This window comes from Macrobrachium nipponense, chromosome 11, assembly GCF_015104395.2.
Source record: "Macrobrachium nipponense isolate FS-2020 chromosome 11, ASM1510439v2, whole genome shotgun sequence".
NCBI lineage: Eukaryota > Metazoa > Arthropoda > Malacostraca > Decapoda > Palaemonidae > Macrobrachium > Macrobrachium nipponense.
In genome coordinates, this window is record NC_061087.1 from 29,287,628 (window position 1) to 29,313,279 (window position 25,652).

Consider the following 25,652-nt stretch of genomic DNA (forward strand, 5'->3'; position numbering starts at 1 on the left):
GGCTATGTCTCCATTAGAAAATAAATCGTCAAGCGAGGCTGTTTCGGAAGAGGAGGAGGATCCTACAACCTCATCCTCTGTGGATTATAATGACTTGACTCGTCTTTTAAAAGATTTGTTTCCCGAGAAGTTCGAGCTCCAGTTCCTCTCTCTCCACCTTCGCAACTAACCTCCTCGAAGCAAGGAAGACTCCAAATTTTGTCAAAATGGCCACCTCGCTCTCGACTAAAAGGGCTTTTAAAAGAATCCATGATTGGATGGAATCCAAAATGACAAAGGGCAAGACTTCTTTTGCACTTCCCCCCACAAGGCTTTGTGGAAGATCGGGGAAGTGGTACGAGACAGAAGAGGAAGCAGGTTTGAGAATCCCCGCTTCCGCACAAGGGGATTTCGCCAACTTAGTGGAAGCTCCTAGAAGATCTTACCTGGCATCAGCGAAAGTTTCGTGGACAATGTCGGAGATAGATCACCATCTCAAAGGCCTTTATAAAACTTTGGGAAGTTTTTAACTTTCTAGATTGGTGTTTGGGCGTCTTGGATGTTCAGTCTAGAAGCCCAGATTCCATCTCATTGGAGGACTTAGCGAGTATTTTGTCATGCATGGACAGAGCAGTAAGAGATGGCTCCGACGAACTGGCATCACATTTTGCGTCGGGAGTCCTGAAGAAACGCGCACTCTTCTGTAGCTTCACAGCTAAGTCAGTGTCGCCAGCGCAAAAGCAGAATTGTTATTCGCTCCCTTTTCTGCTCATCTTTTTCCACAATCGATGGTAAAGGATTTATCAGTAAATCTCCAAGAACGAGCGACGCAGGACTTATTGTCTCGGTCTTCGAAATGTCCTGCTGATCAGATGTCTTCAAGAACCACGCAAGCTTCTAGGAAGAATTATAAGCCCTTTCGTGGAAGAGCCTCTTCAAGAGCTGCTGCTCGAGGGAGGAGTTTCCCTAGGGGCAGAGCCCCCTCAAAAACCAGGGGAAAGAAATGACTTTTCGGCCCTCCAGACACCAGTCGGGGCGAGACTCGCTCTATTCGCCGAAGCATGGAGGATAAGAGGGGCGAACTCTTGGTCACTCGAAGTGATCGAGAAAGGTTACAAAGCATAGAACCAATAGACCTTTCGCCCTCTTATCAGGATTCAAAGCAACAGATCTTATTAGACCTTTTGGATCAGATGTTGGAAAAGAGAGCAGTAGAAAGAGTCGTGTCACGGAACTCGCCAGGCTTCTACAACAGGCGTTTTCCTTTTTCCGAAGCACTCGGGAGAATGGAGACCTGTCCTAGACGTAAGCAGGCTGAATCTTTTTGTAAGGAAAATAAAAATTCAAGATGGAAACTGCACAGTCTGTTTTAGCTTCCCTGAGACCAGGAGATTGGATGGTGTCCTTGGATCTCCAAGATGCCTATTTCCATGTTTCCGATACATCCTCGGTCAGGAAGTTCCTCAGATTCGTTCTGAAAGGACAGGTCTTCCAATTCAGAGCTCTCTGTTTCGGGCTGAGTACAGCCCCTATGATATTCACGCTTATGATGCGAAATGTAGCAAGATGGCTCCATCTCTCAAAGATAAGTCTCACTCTATTGAGACGATTGGCTGATCCGGTCCACGTCAAAGGAACAGTGTCTGGAGGACCTACATACGACATTACAGCTGACGAAGGACCTGGGCCTTCTGGTCAACTTTGAGAAGTCCCATCTGATTCCCACACAGTCCATCATGTATCTGGGGATTCAGATGGATTCAGTGGCTTTTCAAGCATTTCCATCCATAGAACGTCAGCTAAAATGCTTAGAGAAAGTATCGGTCTTCTTAGAGAAGGAAACTAGCTCGGCGAGGGAATGGATGAGTCTGGCTGTGGGGCGGGGACCATTTCCTCGCTGGAGAAATTTGTTTCTCTGGGAAGGCTGCACCTCAGGCAGCTTCAGTTTTTCCTAGTCAGACAACTGGAAGAACAAGAAAGACCTAGAGAGATTTTGAGAATCCCTCAATCGATCAAAGAGCATTTGAAGTGGTGGTCCGATCCCGTCAAGCTATCGGAAGGGATGTCCCTCAAAGTTCTGAGCCCAGAACCTAGTGTTGTTCTCAGACGCGTCCATGACGGGCTGGGGAGCAACACTGGGGGATGAAGAAGTGTCAGGCCGCTGGAGAGGGGAACAGAGGTCCTGGCACATAAACCTCAAGGAGCTAGAGGCGATTCGTTTGGCACTTCAATGCTTTGAGTCAAGGATTGTGGGACGAATTGTACAAGTCAACTCGGACAACACCACGGCGCTCGCATATCTCAAAAAACAGGGAGGAATCAACTATCTCGCTCCCTGTTCAGGATAACGAGGGAAATTTCACTTTGGGCGAAGCTGAGAAATGTAACGATTCTAACGAGGTTCGTTTCAGGACCAGCAGAACGTTCGTGCGGATCTCCTCAGCCGTCAACATCAAATGCTTCCAAACAAATGGACTCTCCATCCAGAGATCTGCAAGGAGTTGTGGAAACTTTGGGGACGCCCAACTGGTAGACCTCTTCGCGACAGCAAAAACGAAGAGGCTTCCTATTTACTGCTCTCCGGTTCTAGACCCAGGAGCAATAGAATAGCAATAGACGCCATGCATTTGGAATTGGAAGGGGATGGATCTCTACGCCTTTCCTCCATTCAAACTCCTGGGAGAGGTAATAAGGAAGTTTGCGGCGTCGGAAGGAGCAAGAATGACGTTGATTCGCCCCCTTTTGGCCTGCAAGCGACTGGTTCACAGAGGCCATGTCATTTCTGGTAGATTTCCCAAGGACACTTCAGAAAAAATCGATCTACTCAGACAGCCCCACTTCGAGAGGTATCACGGAAACCTCTCCGCTCTGAGTCTGACTGCATTCAGACTATCCAAAAGTTGGCCAGAGCGAGAGGTTTTTCAAGATCGGTGGCAAGAGCTATTGCCAGCGCTAGAAGAACATCTTCCCAAGCTGTCTACCAATTGAAGTGGGCTGTCTTCAGAGGTTGGTGTAGAAGGCAAAATATTTCCTCCTCCACGACCTCTGTGAGCCAGATTGCTGATTTTCTCTTACATCTTAGAGAGATAGACAAACTTTCAGTGTCAACGATTAAAGGCTACAAAAGTATGCTATCACGGTCATTTTCGACACAGAGGCGTGGATTTATCAAATGATAAAGATCTTCACGATCTATTGAGGTCCTTTGAAACATCAAAAGCTCCACGAGACAAGATTCCCTCATGGAATTTAGATGTTGTCTTAAAGTTTTTAATGTCAGCCCCATTTGAGCCTATGCACGCTGCCTCTTTGAAAGATGTAACTAGGAAAGCTATTTTCCTAACCGCTTTGGCAACAGCTAAGAGGGTTAGCGAAATCCAAGCTATGAGTAAACATGTGGGTTTCAGAGAACACAATGCGGTGTGTTCGCTGAGCCCCTCGTTCTTAGCGAAGAACGAAAACCCATCCAACCCTGGCCTAAAAAGCTTTGATATCAAGGGGTTATCAGAGTTCGTCGGACGAGAGCCGGAGAGAGTTTTGTGCCCTGTCAGAGCTCTCAAATTTTATCTGGAAAAGACCAAACAATGTAGAGGCCCGTCAGACAACCTGTGGTGTTCGGTCAAGAGGCCGGAATTACCAATGTCTAAAAACGCACTGGCGTTCTTCTTGAGAAACACCATCAGGGAAGCTCATTCATCCTGCACGGATGGTGATCTTAAAACTGCTAAAAGTTAATGCTCAGAGGTTCGAGCGGTAGCTACTTCGGTGGCTTTTCAGAAAAATATGGCACTCAGTGATATCCTGGGTGCCACATTTTGGCGAAGCAACTCTGTGTTTGCTTCCAACACTACCTCAGAGATGTGAAGGCGACATATGAGAATTGCTACTCGCTTGGACCATACATTTACCTTGCGGATACAGTATGGGGGACGAGAAGCAATACGAACCCATCCTTTAGAAAATGGACGTGTTGTGATTTTAATTATGGGTTTGTTTTTTTACGGTCGTAGGGTTGGCCGCTTGAGGCGGTCTTCCCTTTAATTAGCCTGAAAGTTATGGGACTAACTTTAGTGAGGCTAGGTTAGGTGGTATTTATTATGCTTCGTTGTCTTCAGTATGGTCAATATGGCCTAGTCACATTGTGGTCACGCTCCCGTTGACAGATCATCTAGAACTATCCAGCTATACAGGTCACTACCTTGCTGGAAATTCTAATTAAGCAGAAGCAGGCTTGGGTGACAGTAATCACGAAGTCAGCTATGCTAACAGGTAGGGAACCAAGATGTCAATCATCTGCCATGTGAAATGTTTCCACCCAAAATCCTTCTATTCTGTCCCTTCCACCTCCCAATGGTGGGATTCACCTATATATTACAGGCAGTCCCCGGGTTAACGACGGGGGTTCCGTTCTTGAGGCGCGTCGTAAGCCGAAAATCGTCGTAAGCCGGAACGACACTTGGAAATATGCCTTAAACTAAGAAAAAGTTAGAGAGACCTTACCTGTTTGACATGCAAGTATTGCATGATGTGTAGTGTGGTTATTTCAATGCCAAAGGATGGTTCTTGAAGGTATAATTCTTTATTAAACTCTTGTGACACTATAAAGCACAATGTACTACACTTAATCCTTAGGTTAGATTATACACTAAACACTATTACACTGTACACTAATCCTTTGGTAGATCCTGGAGTACACTAAAATCCCAGTCTGGTAGCTCTGGAAGGTAAAAGTATAACACAATTAGTACAAAATACTACACAAAGTCCTGAATGCAATATGTAAATTATAGATATCAAGAGTAAAAGAGTTAATGTATGTTAATTAATTCCTTACTTTTAGTTTATAAATTCCTTACTTTGAGTTATATCAAGAGTAAAAAAGTTAATGTATGTGAATTAATTCCTTACTTTTAGTTTAAAGTTGTCATGCTATGTAACCCTGGATGCACAAAGTCTTATGTGGCCCCATAGCCTACATCATTCAGGGGGTTCTGGAATGTACAAAAAATAATTAGTATGTCAGTAAGTACTCTATGCATAGTAAGTTACAATACAGTAAATAGCACCATACAGTGGTTTAATATCACATATATAACATGTATAAAACTTAGTTAATGTATGTTAATTAATTCCTTACCTTTAGTTTAAAGTTGTCGTGCTATGTAACCCTGGATGCACAAAGTCTTATGTGGCCCCATAGCCTACATCATTCAGGGGGTTCTGGAATGTACAAAAAATAATTTTGTCAGTAATTACTCTATGCATATTTAAGTTACATACAGTAATATGCACCATACAGTGGTTTAATATCAACTGGTACGTATGCATGTTGTAAATGATTGGTCTACACCCCTGTTCAGCAGGGAGTGTACAGTAGTATGTAATTCCATGAGGGACCTTGATCACTTATCCCATGTGAGAGATCTTGGTCACTTTTTTAGTACGTATAAAACTTACTTAATGTATGTTTACTACTATGTATAATTCCTCCACCTTTATGTTATGTAGTAACCCTGGACAAAGTTTTATGTGGCCCCATAGCCTGCATCATGGAGGGGGTCCTGGTTTTCTGGAATGTACCAAAAAAGTATCAAAGTTAAGTCATGTATGTATGTTTAGTAAGTTACATACAGTAACCATACGTACAGTGGTTTATAACATGTATGTACATAATCAAACTTGGTTGGAAATTCCTGTAAAAAAAAGTTATGTACGTATGTAATACTACTGTATGTAAAAACCTTACTGTTCATATTTTGTTACACTATGTACATGTTACATTTGATACGTATACTTTCCTGAAGGGTTTTTTCCATCCAAAAATGGTGCTTCTACTTGTAGTTATCCCTTGATGACACTTGTAGTAATTTGTTAGTAACAACCTGGAGTTAATTATCTCGGCCAAACCACCTGGAGAACTTTCTGCTGCTTCGCTATCAGCCCTAGCAGCTTCACCTTGCAGCTTCACATTATGCAAATTTGCACTAGCCTTAAAACGGTTAAACCAACCTCTACTCGCGGAAGATTCACCACCAGCACTGCCTTCGCCAAACTTTTTCACTACTGCCTCATGCAGCGCTCTAGCCTTCTCCTGGATCACACTTAAGCTCACCGGAACACGTCGCTGGTTCTGGTCCTCCAGCCAGATCATGAGCAATTTCTCCATTTCAACAATGCTCTGGCTACGTTGCTTCTCGTTTATCACCGTTGAATTCATCGGTGCAGCATCCTTAACATGCTTCAGAATACGTTCCTTGTCCTTCACAATGGTTACCACCGTGGTCCTGCTCAAGCCTAAAGAACGGCCTATTTCGGTGTTAGTTTCTCCCTTTTCCGAACGCTTCACCAGTCATAATTTGACCTCCATCGTGATGACCTTCCTCTTCTTGGATGAACTATCATCGGAGGAAGTACTTTGGCGTTTAGGAGCCATTGTAAATTTGCGAAAATGGCAAGGAATTTCAGCAACGTCTTAGCACACAACCGACTGAACTTCAGGCAGACACGCGATTGAAGTGGCGTCCTTTCGTATTGTTACGCTTAGCGTCCTCGACCGTCCGAGGTCGTTGTTCGGTCAATTTACCATACAGTTTAATAGCGTTAATTAATTTATGCACCTCCGCTCAAAAACTAGTTCTGCATATGAGGTATCGTTAAAAAGCATAACAAAACGTCGTAACCTTGGAATTTGTGTTGTAATCTAACCAGAAACTTAGTTTTTTTAATTATGTACTGGAAACAAGCAATGATTTTTCATTATTTGCGCTTTTGGACTGTTTTAAACTGCGCATCCCAAGCTAGTGTATTCATTCGCCCGCAAACTAGTTCCGCATATGCGGCGTCACTAAAAAAATTCAAAAAATACGAAAAAAAAAGTGTCAAAAATCATCATAACCTCAAAATTTTTGTTGTAATGTAACCAAAAACATATTTTTATTATATACTGTGCTAAACTATAAAGGATTTTTATCATAGCATGCGTTTTTTAAAAGCGTCGTTAACTCGGAGCGTCGGAAGCGTCAGCGTCGTAACCTCGGAACAAGCGTCGTAACCCAGGACGGATTTTCCATTGAATATTTAAGAAAAAGCGTCGTAACCTTGGAACGTCGTAAGCCGGAACCGTCGTAACCCGGGGACCGCCTTATATCTGGCAGGTAAGTGTCATGAACAAAATGATATTGTCATGATACAATAAAGTTTGTTCATACTTACCTGACAGATATATATAATCAAGTACCCACCCACCTCCCCTCAGGGGACAGTGGTAAAGAAAATCTGAATAGAAAATGGGAATGGTTCCCGGTATCCGCCTCCCAGCGGCGGGAATGGGTACTAACCACCAAGCCGACCACTGCGTTTGCCGGGAATTTTGAAATTCTGTCGGTCGTCAGAGAATACAGCTATATATATATCTGTCAGGTAAGTATGAACAAACTTTATTGTATCATGACAATATCATTTTTATTGTGTTGAACAGGTATTATGACATAGTCATACTGTAATTGATGTAAGGGCTTTTTGTTGTACAGAAGGAATTTACCTTTTGAAATGACTTTGGTGTTCTGAATAATATAAGTGAGTTATTAATATCCTTGTGTATGGGGGACATTCAATTTAGGAGATTGGGATTTTATCAATAAGTGAAAGAACTTCTGTTGATGATCTTTAATTGCATAGTAGGGGGAGAGTTTCATCATTCTTTTTACATTGAATGACCTGCAACTTGTCGTACTGTAGCAGAGCTTCATGTTTCTTTTTCACAGGTCCACGTCCTGAACTCGATCCTGATGTTGTAGCTAGACTAGATGATGATTTAATTGATGATGAGACTGCTTGCAATCCTGATGACGAAGATGCTCTTCCTGACAATTTTGTTGTCATGCTCAACTCAGAGACTCCCATTCATGAATTTGACAATGATGAAGAATGGGAGGACTGCGATGACTATGATGTTGCCTGGGAGAATGACCTTGCTGGTTGCCACCATTTGCCAGCTCTTTCTAAACTGAGGTTGGTTGAGTGGAAAATGTTTTGGGAATATTATTGTATACGCAGTTGCATTCTAAATTGATTTGGACATCCAGTGCCTTCTGTTTACAGCTAATGTAATATCTAATGTTACTGTTACTTATAAATACTAATGTCATCTTTTTTTATGTAAAGTCAAGGTATTCTGGTGCAGAGTAAAAAGGTACTATTATTTGAAGAGGAAGAAGAGGAGAGAGTGGAGTATGTTAAGCACCATTTTATAAAGGCAATATGTAACCAATGAAATTTTTCACAGTGCTTACAGAGAACAATCTAAGGAAGAAGGTTACGATGCAGATGAAGAGGAACGTGACTTCAGCAGTGATTTCAATGACAGCGACGATGAAGAACGAGATGAACTCGGCAGTTTGGACGGCCCGCCCAAAACTTTTCGTGAGGAGGAGACTGCTTCTCACTTCACGAACTACTCTTTATCTTCAAGTGTCTTAAGACGAAATGAAGGCCTTTCTGTTCTGGATGACTGTTTTGAAGAAAAGGTAAATAAAATGCATGTTAGCTTCATAAACTTTCTAAAATGTTCCACCTTGAAAACAGGAAAGATATTCAGCCTTAAGATTCCAACTTCTGCCTTTAGATTGGAAAAAACTAGAAAGTCGTAGTAAAAATGATTTACCTAATGGTCCTTTTGAGAAAATCAGCTTTTATGATATGTACCTAGTTTTGAAAATTTTTGCATTTACTAAGTTCCTCTTTATATCTTGAATTTTCCAGTTTGTGCGGGAGTATGACGATGAACAGGTTGGTGCACTTGATGGCGAAGACATTGATGGCTTTATCGGGGAAGACTCGCCACTTTTCAAGCAGGTTTTGGAAAAGGCAAAGAAGCAGCTGCAAGCAGAGCCAGAAGATGAAAAGACTAGGATTATCAATTGGATCAAGGATATGCAACAGAGGATAGATGAAGACAAGGAAAAAGTACAGGTTTGTGAACTGTTTTTGTTGCTGAGAGTGATCAAATACAATTTTACCTTATGTTCATTAAATGTTTAGGTACTGTAATTATTGTATGTGACTGCATTCTGAGGTTTTTCATGCAAGCGAGCAAGTGTTAATTAAGGTTTTTTTTTTTTCCTATCAAACAGATTGAATTATCAGACAGCGAACCAGGAGAGAAGTGGGACTGTGAGACTATTCTTTCTACCTATTCGACGCAGTACAATCATCCACGAACTATTACTGATCCTCCTCGTCGAAAAAAGATTGCCGTTAATCCCAGAACTGGTATCCCCTTAGAACATGGAGTTGAAGGGTTAACCAAGAAAGCTCTTGTGTTGCACAATAATCAGATAGGTGGTGACAGTGGTAAGTTGGCATTACTTTGATAATTCATGGCCTGTGTGTAACAAGTATGTTGGACCCTGCTTCTGTTATGCTGATTTACTTTTCTTTCATTTGAACCTAAAATTCTTAATTAAAAGTGCCATTAGCGCACCTCATGTGGTGCTCTGTAGGCATTACTTGAGGTTCTTTGCAGCCTGACTTTGTCCCCTAGATGCAACTCCTTTCATTCCTTTTACTCTACATACCTCCTTCCATATTCTCTTTCTTCTATCTTACTTTCCACCCTCCCCTAACAATTGATTCATCTGAGAGGTTTTCCTCCTGTTACACCTTTCAAACCTTTTATTGTCAATTGCCATATCAGTGCAGAATGACCTCAGGTCAATTCATTTAAAGGTCCCACTATAGAATGTTTCATTGATCAACACACTACTGGTTATTGATATTTTTTTTAGTAATCCGGTATTGGCTATTTAGAAGCCAGTTATGAGGTAATATGCGTGTATGTTGAGGATGATTTAGTACAATAATTGATTGTATGGAGAGTTTAAATTGCTACTTATCAGTGGCATTTATCATTGAATGACATTTTAAGTTTCACTACTAGTTGCTCAGTTTATGTAACTTTAAATTTATTTCAGAATCAATCACATTTTATGTTCATATCACATTTTGTGTGCAATGAAGGATGTTCTAAAGAAATAAGTCTAGTTAATTTTTGTCATATTTTCTGTAGGCAAAGCACAATTGGACACGGAAACACTAATCACGAGTATGTCGACAATATCCATTCGACCTCCTGGCGAAACCAGTGATGAACGTAGGTTTAGAAAGAAAGCACTTAAGGAATTACGAAGGGTAAGTTGAGTTCCTCTCCGGCAGTGCAGATTAACTGTTTTCCCAATGAAGGGTTGTTTTATAGATGTAAGACTGGATGAAAAATTAGGTGAGAAATGAGACTTGGAAAAAGTAATGCACACCCAGTAACACATGCTTTAGTTTTAATCCATTACTGTAGCTGACTTTATTTTTACCAGTTATTTTTTTCTTATCATTGTATACTACTTAATTATTGTCCTTCCTACTTTTAGCATAATTTAGTTTTGTCTCGTAAGTCATACTTAGATTTTGCCTCTTTTAGCGAACTTCAATTTATCCCCTACTGCCTTGTGTTCTTAGATTTTGCCCTCTTACTTTTTGCTTGCATACTGAAACAAGGTTGTGTAAGATAAATGCCAGAATCAGATAACTACTAGCAGTTGTAGTCACAGATTTTGTCAATTTGATTATGCATATACTTTAGCTTAATTTATGTACATACCTATGCAATGTCTTTTCTGTAGCCTTAATCTAGGTTATTTTATGATTAAGCCTACTCTGATCATAAGTAAAAGGAAATATTGATATGTATGTATAGAAGTGACTAATAAAATTAGGGTAATTTTCTTTATATTTTAAAGTACATATATCTTTTACTCTGCTAATCTCCTCAGGAAATTTCCACTTTGTCATATAAGGCACATCAGATGTATGAAATGATCTTTGTTTTACCTCTGTCCCATGTGAGCCAGTTTCTACTTTATACCCCCCCCATGTGTTCCCTCTTGGCTGTCCAGTTCCTTTAACGTAGCCCATTTTCAGTTCTCATTAAAAAAAAAAGGGGGCCTTTTGGGTAAGTCATGAAAATCCAACAATGGAGTATCTTAGTCATGTCTTGCATTCCCTACTAATTGTATTCTATTTTGCAATTGCAATTCCAAGACAGGTTCACTGTGTTTTATTTGCGAGTATTCTAAAAGAGACAACCTGGTCTCAATGCTAGACTGAAAGACTTGTTCTTCAGTGAGTGGAAAATTGGAGGAAGATGAAGTTAAAGGAGTGGAACAGCTGAATGATAAGATACCAAAATGAAGTAGATGAAAAGTAAAAGTCAGAATGTAATGCAGATAGGTTCAAAGGGATATTGTATATGACATTTGGTAAATTGTTGAGGACAAGTTTGCTCTCAGTTTTTAGAAGTTAGTTGCACTCAGTTCAATGCCATATTAAGTATATGAAAAGGCACAGTAGAATTGGTCATGATTATTTGTCCATGTAGTGTAATTGTACTATAGTATGTAAGTTATTTGATTCGTGTTAATAGAAGCTATTTCTGCTTTTTGTTTCAGGAGAGACGAAGTGAAAAGAAATTAAATAGGTGTACTTTTAAGGATGAAAAGAAACGGCTGGAGAAGATCAGTATGAATAACAGATATAATAACAAAATATCATTGGTGTAACTCTGCTACAGTATTTAAGAGTTTCTTTCCTGACGCAAACTTCTCAACGAACTTCATAGCATTGTGCGCCAATAAGATTACGTACTATATATAACGTTATGATTGTTATTCCTTCTGTCAGAGATTTATTCCAGTGGTGTGAGTTCTATTGTTGGTTTGGACAAAGATGAAAGGTTTTCAAGTCTTTTTCATTGCTGGCTTCACAACTTTATATTTTGAAATTTTGGATGTCGACACATTGTTGAAACCTGCATGTTTTTGGGACCCTATATTTAACCAGTGGAAGGTTTTCTGAAATCTTTTATGTTGCTACTCCTTAATTAAGTGGCAAATTTTGGAAATGTAATCTCTACTTAGGTAATCTTTTGTCTTTTAAGGTTACTGTATTTTGTAATCACAAATATAACTCTAGAAATGCACACCTTAAACCAATATACAGTATATTGTAATAGTCGTCTGTATGTCAAAACCAATAAAACAGTATAAGAAACAGATACAGATTATCTTGTATTTTTTTTAGAAAGATCCAGAAAATAATTGAGAGCTATATCCAATTTTACTTCAAAAATCTGTAGAATTCTTTCAGGTACGTCTCGTCAGACTTGCTCCTTCTGTTGTCGATACACCAGCTCCAAAGTTTTTATAGTCTTGAAATTCCTCTTGCGGCTGTTATGGTGAATTCTCTCTTATTGTTGAGAATGAATGAATATCTTTGAGGAGGTTGCAGGCCTGCATGGCCCAGATTCTAAGAAATAAAAGTAGTCTAAATGTTGTTGGAGTCTCCAAGTAACATGAGGATTTTTGGTAATGTCTATATATACTATGTATACAAATGAAAACTGCATAGGATAGTACCATCAGTGCTCCGTGTGCAATACTTAAGGCTTCCTGCAGCGTCTCCTGGGTCCCTGGTTGGAACCCCTATCATTCCTTTTACTATACCTCCATTCATATTCTTTCTTCCATCTATTTTCTACCCTCTTCTAACAATTGTTTCATCCCCGTAGGGGGATTGTGCCGTCAATGGACCTCGTGGTTCACTGTAGGCATTACATACTTAAGGTTCTTTGCAGCATGCCTTCATCTCCCAGCTGCAACCACTTTCGTTCCTTTTACTGTACCTCCTTTCATATTATCTTTCTTCTTCTTACTTCCCACCCACTTCTAATACTTGATTCATAGTGCAACTGCTTTGAGGTTTTCCTCCTGTTACACCTTTCAAACCTTTTACTGTCAATTTCCATTTCAGCGCTGAATGACCTCATAGGTCCCAGGGCTTGGCTTTTGGCCTAAATTCTTTATTCAACTCGACTCAAGAATTGTGACGTTTTCCTCCTGTTACACTTAAGTTGTAATCTTTTACTCTCAATTTTCCAGTGCTGAGTGGCCTCGCAAGTACCAGCGTTTGGCATTTGGCCTAAATTCTACATTAATGTATAACAAATGAACAATTTTATGTAAACGGGTCCACAAGTCATGGAGTTCACCTTGAACTCACCTATTTGAAACAACCAAATCAGTTACAAATGCTGTGGTAATAGCAGAACTTCAGAGGCACTTAACGAAGGATTGAAGTGGTCACTTCAAAGATTTTTATCTAATTCCGTAAAAAAGAAATGTTGATTTTATGCTGCAATTTTTTTATAAGCATGGTGTGTGCTGAACCTTGATAACTGATAAGCAGGAGTTAGAATTCATAGTAGTTCAGCAATAAATTACACACTATATTGTACTGTATCTCTGTTTGTACTCCATTCATTTAAGATTGTTCCTCCCGTCTTACAAAGAATGACATGGGCCAATTTATTTTGTCAGAGTGTAACTTAAGCACCGAGTTACATGTGCTGAACAGAATTGAAAGTTTACAAAATTATTTCACAGTTTCTGTGTCAGAATAGCACTTTCAGAATATACTATATACGCTGTTTTTTTCTATCTGTCCATCCGCCTGTGGTGGTCGCACATGGTAACACTGCGTCCCGATCTTTAAATAGTTACGCTATGTGTAAGTTTTAGGTAAATAAAAGGATATCTTAGCGTACATTTGCAACTGAAAAGTGTTGTAATAATTTACTTTATGCGAATTACACCGTTATTATTCGAAATAGGATATTATGCAAAAGCCGGGACGCAGTATTACCATGCGCAAACACCACAGGCGGATGGACAGATGCAGTTGCTGAAGAATCTGTGAATCAAGTATCATTATTACAGGCAGATAATTATTACAACCATATGCAGTACAGCTTACAGTCAGCGTCTCATGTTAAAGCAAATGCCTTACAAGTTACAATATTTGGTTAAAGACATGGTTTGGCTATAAAGGCAGGTGGAGTTTAAGATAGGTTATGATACCAGAGAATACATTTTATTTTTTTATTTTTAAATTTCGTACTATTAAACATGGCCAGTTTCAAGAAACCAATGCTATTTTCAGGAATTTTATACTAAATTGTGTAATATAGTTACAAAAACAGTAGGGACAATTTATAGAAATTGTTTTCGAAAATTCACTCCAGAAGTTATGGTAAGTTTCAGGAAATTTATTGCAAACAAAAAACTTGCTGATTTCAGCCTTTTATAAAAAAAAAAAAAAAAAAAAATTGTCCCCGATGCAAAATTAAGGCCTTACTTGCCACGCATTAAATAACTTTAATTTTTACAGTAAAATCTGTGAGTTTTGCATGACGGCAGTAACTTTTAATAAAAAGATTCCTTTTATTTTATTTTTTTTTTTTATCGTTTATCAGATATGACAGATTACAGCAACTCCTTGAAATAAGGTTATCAGTCAATGGCGTCTAATAGATGTCTCCAGGAATGAATCACATTTTGCGTGAAATAGTTGTGTACTATTATCTCTCGCATACCCTAGAGTAGCAGGAAATCGGGGGGGGGGGTTGGTTTGGCCGGGCGGGCGGACGTCGCGTCGTCTGTGATCCGCTGACGGTGATGTGGCGCTATCCCCCCAACCCCAACCCCCAAAACCCCACCCAACAACACCACCCCAGCTCCCGCATGCGTTAAATGGTACACTTATAAAACTGAAAAGTAATGTATCTCCAACTGTATTCCATTTCATACTAATCGTAAGCAAAAAACTGTATATATTGACCGATATTAACCAGGCACATTGGAGTTAATAATAAATAAAATATAGTACTAAAAGTAAATGACTGTATTTTCGTTGGTGATTTTCATTCACCAAGATAAGCAGTCCTGTTCATAGAGTACAAAACTGATATGTTTTTCTCGCATTTTCGTCTCGAACGGAAGCCATCGTTGCGTAAGGTAGTACGATAGCGGCGAAGTACTTCAATGGATTTTCTAAAACGTTATCGATGCGTATAAACCTGTTTATCTTTCGGGAATTCAAACGATTTTTCATGTTTTTTTTTTTTTTTATTCGTGTTTGTGAGCGCTGTGTCCTAAAGGACGCAGTACAAACGCATACAAATTTGTCGAAGTTTAGGGTAAAAATGGTTAATTTTGTGAATAATAATTTATATTGAATAATAAATACTAAACCTGCAGCACTTCATGGATATACAAAAGGACGAAACCAATTATAAATATGTGGCCCAGCCGTGGCTTTTGTTTATTTTTATTTTTTATTCTCTATGAGTTTAATGATGATGCAGTTGCATTGCCGGGAACGGTACAGATGGGACTACGGACAACGACGGTTGAGTTGAGTCTTCTAAAAACAGTGTTATAGGACAGGATGTCCACAAAGTCCCAGTACCATTACAAGTATTTATTAATCAGAATGGTACTGGGACTTTATGGACACTACATCGCAGCAGCAGCAGCACGCGGCTAAAACTAAACGTAAAACGAGACAGTAGTTGTCAGTTGAGTGTGAGAAGTGGTGGTGAACGGTTGTATACGCTCTTTCCTTCCCGTGGCTGAGTGAACCTCGCTTCCTTTTTCGAGTTATAGCCAGGGTAAGTTTTTTTTTATTTTCTTTTTATCCGGAATAAATCATTTCCGGATCTAGTTATGTAGTAGATGTTACTTAATAAGTAACATATATAGATCGGTTTTTGTTTTTGCGTATGGGAAAATTCTTTTATTCATAATAATAAGGGAGCACATGTGCTCTGAAAGCCACGCCGGTGTTCGATGGTTACGTAATTTAAGAACAAAAACTGACAGAAGTTTAATTCTCTTGATGATAAATTTGATTCATATAATATGAGAATAGGACTGTGGGGATAGGCCTATCAAAAGGTTATACATGGCTTTAAATTATATGTATGACATATCGCAATGTGAAAAGATATTTCTGTTTGTTTATTGTTTTTTGTCCTCCATTTCATGTCAGCTGTAAACACTATTGTAAAATAGGACTTGTTTTTTTCATCTTTTAACAAAATTGACAACAATTTGTATGTTTGCACGCTTAATATATATTATAATATAATAATATATTATAATAATATACAGCAGAACAGAATTGGTGTCAGTACCCGAGAGAGAGAGGGTGGGATAAGCGTCCTGTAGCTATAAAAATTTGAGACCAGCTGCTCTGAGCGATTTCTGTCAACCCCTGTCTGTCTGTCTGTCTTTCTTTCTTTCTGTTTCACAGCTGTAGTATTGCTGCAACTCTCTCTCTCTCTCTCTCTCTCTCTCTCTCTCTCTCTCTCTCTCTCTCTCTCTCTCTCTGGCGTCCGAGTAAATCCGGGTATAAGGGCAGCAAGCAGTTTTACTCCTTGTAAACAATAGGCCTATAAACAATGTAGGAAAACTATAAAAAAAAAGGAAATACCCGTACTACTATAAGTACGTGAGCCTTGTGGTAGGTCTAGTGGAGAGGTGAGATTTAAACATTTTAAGCCTCTGCCTGTTGGGGATAGGCCAAGATTCACGAAAGAATATAGCTATTAGAAGTTGTATACGTGATGTGTAGTACATTGATAGCCGGATGATTATTGTCGTTAGACTAATATTACGCAAATGAAATACATATAAACAATTATCGAAAGACGCATAGTGAAGTCTCTCTCTCTCTCTCTCTCTCTCTCTCTCTCTCTCTCTCATATAAGCAAATGTCGAAAGAAGCATAGTGAATCTCTCTCTCTCTCTCTCTCTCTCTCTCTCTCTCTCTCTCTCTTATATTAATATAATATAGTATTAACTTTTTTTTGTTTTTATATATATTTATATATATATAATTAATAATTATATTATAATTATTATATATATATTTATATACTATTATATATATATACATATATAGTATATATATATATATATATTATATATAGTATATATATATATATATAATATATTCATCCATGACCAAGAGTTGTATCGTCAGCAAATTATTCACGGTTTTGTTTACAAAAAGCCACAGGTCATGTCACTCTTAAAGACCAACGTAACACCTCAGACACTACTATACTTTAGAACACCGGAAGTTCTGAAAGGTGTAGCGTTTATAGAAAATAAACAAAATAAGAAGAGTTTATAATGATAGATGTTTATGAGATACGAAGGGGTAATTTTTCCAGTGAAACTTTTGAGAGAGAGAGAGAGGGAGCAGTGCATCAAGATGAATATTTAACAGTACATATGCGCGCATACTATAAAAAAACACAATAAGTATTTTTTTTTTGTTTAATTTAAGGCTATTTCCAGTTCTGGGTATTGATAACATCTATATTATGTCTATCAATGCAATTCTGAATTAATATGGCAGTATATACAGAACTTGAAAACACCGTCACCATCCCTTGAGTTTGGTATTACAAATTATGGTTTTCATACTGATTTAGAGCTTTTGACAACTTTCTAAATTCAGTTAGTGCTTCACTGTTTGTCTGTAAGCGTACTTCACGCCCTTGGAATTCATTTCCTCGTCATTGGCATTCGCTGAGTTCTACTGGGTACGTTATTTGGGGCATCCGAGGAAGCGCTTGTCGAGATTAGACACCTGTCTTCGAAAGGTGTGAGGGCGTATGTACCTACTGGTATCTCTTTGTATGTTGACTTAGGCCTAACAAACAATATATGTGTCATTCCCTTTCCTTAGTAAGGAGTGACTCCTGAGAGGAGAGAGAGAGAGAGAGAGAGCAACGACCACTGTCACATTCGTACGTTAACTGCTAATTCCTATAATAAAAATAAAGCCTGTAAGACACTTCACTGCTTCGTTCTACAAGTAAATCATATCACAATGGTCTGATCACAGTGGGTTTCATTCTTGTGCGTGCAAAAGACAGATGTGTTGATTACATCCTAAGAAACCTCACGCAATGCTCATATAACGTAATTCGAGGAGAAGGCAAGATAGCTAGCGAACGATATTTGAGAAGGGCGTTGGATGTCTAACCGCAGTATAAAGTTATTTTAAGATTCTTTGCTTTATATACACCCATCTTGGGAATTGTACCATCCTGTTTGTATCATATATTAGTAGTAATACGTTTCGACTTGTCACGAATACCCGATAGCTCATAGTATATTTGGCACAAGTATTTGTTAATAGGATTCAATATATACAGCCCTGTTGCATTTACCATGAATACTCCATTATTTACGCTAGCATTAATCTCCCTGGCTGTATCTCGGACTCAAACTGATGCAGTGTCACGGTGTTTAGATGTTTATGAATCTTTGTTGACGCATGTCCCTTAGACAAACGACAAGGGTAATTCTCCCTAGATAATGCAGATAGTCCGCATGAAATCTGTTTACACAGTTAACGCGTTTTCATCCAAAGTGAAGCATGATACCTCAACACTGGAGGGAGGACGGTACTACGTATGCTTCGGAATTTTATGTGCGAATAAGGTTCCATGGTAGACAGTACTTTCGCTTTTAATTTTTAACAATGCCAGACTAAAAGTAATGACTCAGAATGGAGAGGACTAATTTATTAATGGTAAAAGACGACGAATGAAGCTTTATAGTCTTAAGAATAAATTAGTTGAAGCCGTTAACTGACTGAAACAGCAAAGCTGAGTTGATATGGCAAATGATTAGATGCACCAGCACCGAATTTATCCCCTTTCGTGTAAACGTTGTCTAGAAACACGCCAAATATGCTTTGAAATTCCGCCAAATAACTGTACTTTGCGAATTTACTGGCATGGTTCATAACGTGTCTAGCGGTTTTGCTGTTCATACCAACTTGGGACTAGTGTGTTGGTCGTTGGTATCCTTTGCCAAAAACAGCTTGCTTTTTTGCGGAACCGTTCACAGCATCATTTACTGAATACTATGAACGAATTTATGAATAAATAGTTGTGATCCGGTGTATATTAGCCTTATGTTTGTGTGTATGTGTATGTGTGATAGTTGATATGGACATGAGCGGAGTCCACCTGAAGCAATGGTTCCTGGGGAATGGATGAGAGGAATATTAATCGTCTCCGTATAAGGGAATGGCTGTTAAAGAATGATGCAGTGGAGGAAAATCGAACGGTATTGCTTCTGTAAATTGGGTCAAGAATGTGACGGCGAGTGGATGCCGAGAATAAATAGCGCTGAGTTAGTTAAAGCACGGAACTGCATAAAAAGAAATTACCACGAAATATTGCCAAAGTGAGGGCGTTAGTCAGTAGCAACTTATACAAAGAGAGGCAGTAAGAGAATTGCAAAACCTCATGTAAGAAGAATAAGGAATCTACCGAAACTGTTTTCTTAGGGAGCGAAGTACTGTTGTTAAATGTAGATTTGAGAAATTAAGTTTTTTTATTTATTTGTTTTTTTTTATTTTTATTTTGTTAGTGTGAGCCGGAATCTTACTCAGGTTTCGAATATGTTGGTCATTGGGTTAGAATAGGGGATAACAGTGACTCGGTCCGATAGAATTTAAACGAGTTTTTAAGCCAGTAGTTTGAATATAAACAAGACGATGACTCCTATATTCTCATAAAATGACTTAGGCCTAGCTGAGCATACCGAGTTTACTGTACTCATACATAGGCCTACCATTAGAAGGAATTCCGTTTTGCTGTTAAAACTGAAGCCCTATAGCCCTATATTTCAAGTGTACATACCTTCCATCTGACGAGACCAACTGGATATTTATGAAAATAGATTTCATATGGATAAAGTGCATATATTTGGGGAAAAGTATTCAGCTCGTCCAGAAAAGGAGTACTGAAACACAACATAAGTTAGGTGTCAAATATGATAGGATTCTTTCCCAAGTTTATAATGTTAATTCTTGGCATCGACTGCTAATGCAGTGATGTTGATCGTGGCATTATACCATTTCCACGAACTGGTGAAGCAACCATCCTATTATGTTGTAGGGCTAACAAATGAGGCATAAATCCAGTCTTAAGACGTCATTGCCCCACGCTGGTTGACCCTGAGATAAGCCGTGTGAGCACGTTGTCGAATTACCGATGAATCATGAAGAGAAACTGAGGAAAGCCGTCAGCATTTTCTTATCAGTATCAAAGGAAATGCTTGTCAGCGTCTAGCCTAGATGTACACCTTGGCGCCTGCGGAACTTCTGAAGTGGGAACGTGCTAGGAAATCGAAAATAGTAACTTTTATCGACTCGCATAGTTATGTATGTATTTATACGTCACTATACGTATACGTCTTGTCTCCTTGGGGTGCGGGGGTGGGTATAGGTAGCTGCTGATGCTGCCCTTTCTGGTTTTCAGCAAACATTTTGGAAGAGAGATGAGATGCTAGTCTCATATATATATATATATATATATATATATATATATATATATATATATATATACACACACACAAATACACACACACACACTCACCAATGTAAGTACTTCCATTGATGCGAAGACAGAACTCCCCAGTGCAATCTAGGCAGTGCCACTGGGCGTTACCCCAGGGAAGTTAGCCAGGCCGGAAGTGGTTGCGGTTATAAAGGGGCACTTTGAGCAGATCGCAATGGTTCTTCCTTCCTTCCTTCCTGCGTTGGAGAAGGGGAGGAGGTTGCCATGCATCTGTGTTGGTTACGAGTAAAGGAATGCTCGGTACTTGTTATACTAAAACCCCTGTTGATATCGGGATTTTTATGTTTGTTTTGACTCTGTTCGCCCATGAAAGTTATTCGTGGAGTGAATTAAAACGTACTATCTATTGACCCCATTATGATTGACTTGAGCAGACTTCTCAGAAGCATAAACACGTTACCGTTCATAATTCCACGGAATTCAGTTTAACTGTTGTATATTGGTACTACATATTTTATAGGCAGAAAATGTCTAAAGCTGGAAATAAACGAAAAACCAACTGATAATAATTCTCTCGTTAAACTAGGGTTGCTGTATAGCAGATCTCTGTATCCTAGGCTTCAAGTGACAAGAATTGGGTACAGTATCGGTATGTTTGTATCTTAATATCTGCTGTATATTCTCTCTTCAGCTAGCTGCTAGACTTATACATGAAGCAAGCAAGGTAGGCTGAAACTAAATTCCCGTATGAGTGGTTGACTTATATAAGAGTTTTAGACTTTTTCTGCTCAATCATTCTGTTCCGTTTTCATGCCCAGTTTAGATTTCTGCTCGCCATGCATAAAAAAACTCCCTCTGTAAGCGATTGCTTGAAATACAACCCCTCCCCTTCCCTCCCCCCCACCCCCACCCCCAACGCCTTGTCGAATGCTTTCGCCAAGCATCTGGCAGCAGTGAATGTGGTGAGATTTGCTTTGGCAGACGCGTCGTGTTTACGATAACGAACGATGCCTGCTAGAAGGCTCTGATGAAGGCAACAAGCAAATAGCACATAATTCCAGCTAATTCGTTTTGGCTTGCAAGCAAGCGCTCCATCGCACTTTTTTCTAGCCTTGAAATATCTTTTATCTGTTTCGTATTTTGCTCAGATTTTTTTTCTAAGTTGACTCGGTCACACTATTCTGATGGCTTCGTCGATCGTTGATGCTCATGGCATGCGTGCAAGTTATGTTGTCTTTTTTTTTTTTTTTTACACCAATTCCTCAGCCCTCATTGGTCCTACGTGCACTTCACCCCCTCCCCCCTCCCCCTCCCCCATCCCAAAATTCTGAATAATTATGTTAAAAATGGTAAAATAATGTATATATATTTTTTCTAATAAAAGGTAAAAACATTCCCATTTCGCATTTATTAAACATCAAGACTCCCTCAGTCACCCCGTAGGATAGGGCCGCGTAAGGCATCACTAAAAGGTTCTTTGCAAGCGTGCCTTCGGCCCCTGGCTGCAACCCCTTTTGGTTCCTTTTGCTGTACCTCTTTTCATATTCTCTTCCTTCCATCTTACTTTCCTCAGCCGTCTCCTAACAGTTGATTCGTTGTGCAACTGCTTTGAGGTTTTCCTCCTGTTACACCTTTCAAACCTTTTACTGTCGATATCCGTTGCAGCGCTTACGACCTGATAGGTCTTAGCCCCAAATTCTAAATATACTCAATTCCTTCAAATATACAAAAGAAGAAACGCGTGCCTTTGTTAAAAGTAAACTGGCTTTTGACAGGTGGGTGTTAAGAAATTTATTTAAAGAAAAAATAGAAAATCTATTTAGCAAAAAAATACAATGATTTTGGTTTCCAATTCTTTTTAACCAATAGTAATTGTAAATATTTTATGTAAATTTAAGTTTGTAATATTTTGTAACACCCTACGCAATAAAAGATAAAAAAAGAAATTCCTCCATTCAGCCAGAAAACAGACCTCTAGAATTTAACGCAGTTTAGGTTAAAATGAAAAACGTCCTGTTCTGTTAAAAAGTAACTGTAATGTTGGTTAAAATGTCAGTCATTTGGTTTAATGAGCCGGAAGATATGTCTAGACCTAAGTGAGTCCTGACCTAGAGTCTGTAGAGTCTAGACCTAAATGAATCCTGATCTAGAGTCTAGACCCAAGTGAGTCCTGACCTAGAGTCTATGAGTATAAACTGTAGACTGTGGTAAAAGCAGAGGAAATAAGCGCGGGAATGTTGCTTCTCGCGAAGTCAAAAGAGTGTTGTTTCTCTTCGTTTACTCTTTAGGCCGATGAACCAAGGGCAGCGTTGTGTCCTCGAATTTCCTGTAAGGATTTGGGGCTGTCGAACTTCGAATAGTTTTAAGAGATTTACGAAAGAGGTTTGGAAGTTCGGGAACCCGAAGTCGAAACTGTACTGTTAAAGTGCAAGTCACATTAGTCTTATTATAGTAGATTCACATCAACCGCGCATTTGGATGCCTAGGCCAGTCCTTACGACGCTCCTTATTGGCTCTTGATGAGCCAATCACCGGGTTGGAAACTCTCAGTCTCTCTCTCGAGAGTTCACATGGGTAGGATCTATGTTCCACCTCTCCTGAGGTATACGTCTTTCAGGAAAGATGGAACATACATCCTACCCTTGTGAACTCTCGAGAGAGACTTGAGAGTTTCCAGCCCTGTGATTGGCTTATCAACAGCCGATCAGGGGCTTCGTAAGGGACTGGCCTAGACATCATCAGATGCACGGTTGATGTGAATCTACTATAAGTTGGTAATAGACGAACGTCAAGTATCCTTATACCTCGGAGAAACCTGTCAACGTTGGTGAGGGGGTGGGGTGTTGGTTTAGTGCCGTCAGTGTACCTCACGCGGTGCCCTCAAGGCGTTAGTTAAGGTTCCTTTTAATGTACCTCCATTCATATTCTCCCCTTCCATCCTTTCCTACCAATTGTTTCATAGTGCAACTAGAATGTTTTGCTCCTGTCACAACTCTCAAACCTTTCTACTCGCAGTTTCTCTCAGCGCAGAGTGACCTTATAGGCCCCATCGCTAGGCATCTGGCCCGATATATTACTTTCCGTTTAAAGAAACCTGTCTGGTGTCTTATTGGTATTACTGCACTCGCGAATGAACCTTGTTTTTTTATTTATTATTTCCATCAAAACCTGGTTATAATTAGTATAAAACAGTTATTAAAGTCCTTGATCTCAGATAGCGAATCTTTCCACAAGCATCTAATGTCTATTCATTGGGATAATCCTGGAATTGCGACCTTGAAACAATGGGCAGTAAACAGCAGCAAAAACAACAAATTGAACTACTTCTGTGCCAATCCTCGCCACCCCCGCCCAAAATTCCGCCAGGCCAGAGCAGCGTTCTTTGAATCTGCATACTACTCTGGGTTGTTAGTGTTGGAGCCAAAGATGATCGTGAGTGGTTGTGAGTTCAGAGTATGCCAGCGTGGCTTCGAAATTGTTCCATCAATGTTTGGTTAATTCATTGACTTATACTTTTAACAATACAACTGGCGTAGCAAATAAATATTCGTCATCGAGGCCAGGATAAATTGTAGTCGAAGTGGGATAGGTAATTACTGGACTCTCCATGTAATTGTTTTTGTAAATTTAATTTTTCGTTGTGTAATTTTTTTTTCAACTTTTAAAATAATAATTTCAGAGCGTCTCTGCAAGTTTTCCTTTTATTTATTTATTGTTTTTAGACATTATTATTCTGTGACTGAATTAAGGACAAACAGAGAAATTGTAAACAATTCTATTATAATAGGGATATTTCCATCAGTGCAACTCACGCGGTGCACTGTAGGCATTACTAAAGAGTGTTGGGAGCGTCCCTCCCGCCCATAGCTGCTTCACCCACACTTTTTAAACCTTTTACCCCCCACCCCCCACCCCCAACCCCCAACCCCATTCCCGCTCCCTTTCTTCAGTCTTGCTGTTCAGGATGTACAGGGTGTCCATAACGTCCCAGTCCCATTACAAGTATTTATTGCTGTGGATGGTACTGGGACTTTATGGACACCCTGTATAACTTGTCAATCCATTCTTTTTGGATCTCTCTCTCTATTTTGCTGTCCAACCACTCGACCTCCCTCTTTTTGCACTGTCTCAAGCGCCGAATGTCTGAGTATCCCCGTGTTCGTCTCGGCAGCCTATATTTCTTAATAAAATTATAGAGAATTATTGAAATACCAGCGGAACCATTGATATCAGCTGTCAAAGAGAACTTGAGATCATCAGCTATGGATCTGCGGATTATTTTCGTGCCTCGTTTGAGACATTTGGTCGCATCTTTTTTTCTCTTATATTAAAAAAATACATTTTAAAGTTCATTTTACAATTCATTACATATACATGTACAATTTAACAAATATATATCCCGTAAGGGGGATAGTGCCGTCAGTGGACCTCATGCGATGCAATGTAGGCCGTACTTAAGGTTCTTTGCAGCGTCCCTTCGGCTCCCTAGCTGCAACCACTTTCGTTCCTTTTACTGTACCTCCGTTCATATTCTCTTTCTTCCATCATACTTTCCATCCTCTCCTAACACTTGATTCATAGTGCAACTGCTTTGAGGTTTTCCTCCTGCTACACCTTTCAAAACTTTTACTGTCATTTTCCATTACAGCGCTGAATGAACTCAGGTGCCAGCGCTTGGCCTTTGGCCTAAATTCTATATTCAACTCAACAAATATACTATCATAATATTTTTTCTTATTTTTTTTATCTAAGAGAACTGGTCTGCATTTAGGAATTTACTACAGTAGATTCACATCAGCAGTGCATTTGATGTCTAGGCCAGTCCCTTACGGGGCTCCTGATTGGCTGTTGAGAAGCCAATCACAGGGCTGGAAACTCTCAGTCTCTCGAGAGAGTTCATATAAGCCGGATGCTTTTGAAAGACGTATCCCTCAGGAGAGGTGGTACATACTATATCCTGCCTATGTGAACTCTCGAGAGAAACAGAGTTTTTCCAGCCCTGTGATTGGCTTATCAACAGCCAATCAGGAGCGTCTGGCCTAGACATCAAATGCACGGCTGTTGTGAATCAACTATAGTAAACTCCTAAATGCAGACCAGTTCTTTCTCTTAGATAAAAAAAATATGACTATATATCTGTTGAGTTGAATATAGAATTTAGGCCAAAGGGCAAGCACTGGGACATATGAGGTCATTCAGCACAGATGGAAATTGACAGTAAAAGGTTTGAAAGGTGTTACAGGAGGAAAACCTCAAAGCAGCTGCACTATGATGATGTGAATCTACTATAGTAGGACAAGAGAACTAAACTAGAGCATTGAAATGCCAAGAACCTATGTGACCTTTAACCCAAGAGGGCACCGATTGCCTGACCGCCGACGATAATGAGCTAGGA

The 25,652-nt window shown here is 39.5% G+C and overlaps 2 protein-coding genes and 1 long non-coding RNA gene across 8 annotated transcripts in view; 2 read left to right on the forward strand and 1 right to left on the reverse strand.

The window, feature by feature from the left end:
- The window catches only part of LOC135201249 (protein LTV1 homolog), a 34,887-nt gene extending 22,796 nt beyond the window's left edge, over positions 1 to 12,091 (forward strand). For 3 of the 4 annotated variants that reach the window (XM_064230291.1, XM_064230156.1, XM_064230207.1), the window contains exons 5-10: positions 7,743 to 7,989; positions 8,264 to 8,504; positions 8,740 to 8,949; positions 9,111 to 9,330; positions 10,046 to 10,167; positions 11,478 to 12,091. In XM_064230291.1, coding sequence (XP_064086361.1) covers positions 7,743 to 7,989; positions 8,264 to 8,504; positions 8,740 to 8,949; positions 9,111 to 9,330; positions 10,046 to 10,167; positions 11,478 to 11,588 — 1,151 coding nt within the window. In that variant the 3' untranslated portion in view covers positions 11,589 to 12,091. The remainder of the gene's footprint in view (positions 1 to 7,742; positions 7,990 to 8,263; positions 8,505 to 8,739; positions 8,950 to 9,110; positions 9,331 to 10,045; positions 10,168 to 11,477) is intronic. The other variant, XM_064230378.1, reaches the window with a different exon arrangement.
- LOC135202030 (uncharacterized) lies at positions 4,385 to 5,846 on the reverse strand. The gene is made up of 3 exons (XR_010311671.1): positions 5,473 to 5,846; positions 5,117 to 5,199; positions 4,385 to 4,970 (listed from the first exon to the last, which is right to left on the reverse strand). It is a non-coding gene; the product is annotated as an uncharacterized LOC135202030 (long non-coding RNA).
- Positions 12,092 to 15,354: 3,263 nt separating the features above from the next.
- The window catches only part of LOC135201483 (Y+L amino acid transporter 2-like), a 67,143-nt gene continuing 56,845 nt past the window's right edge, over positions 15,355 to 25,652 (forward strand). The window contains exon 1 of one of the 3 annotated variants that reach the window (XM_064230659.1): positions 15,355 to 15,535. The gene's annotated coding sequence lies outside the window, so the exon portion shown is untranslated. The remainder of the gene's footprint in view (positions 15,536 to 25,652) is intronic. The other 2 variants (XM_064230502.1, XM_064230578.1) reach the window with 2 other exon arrangements.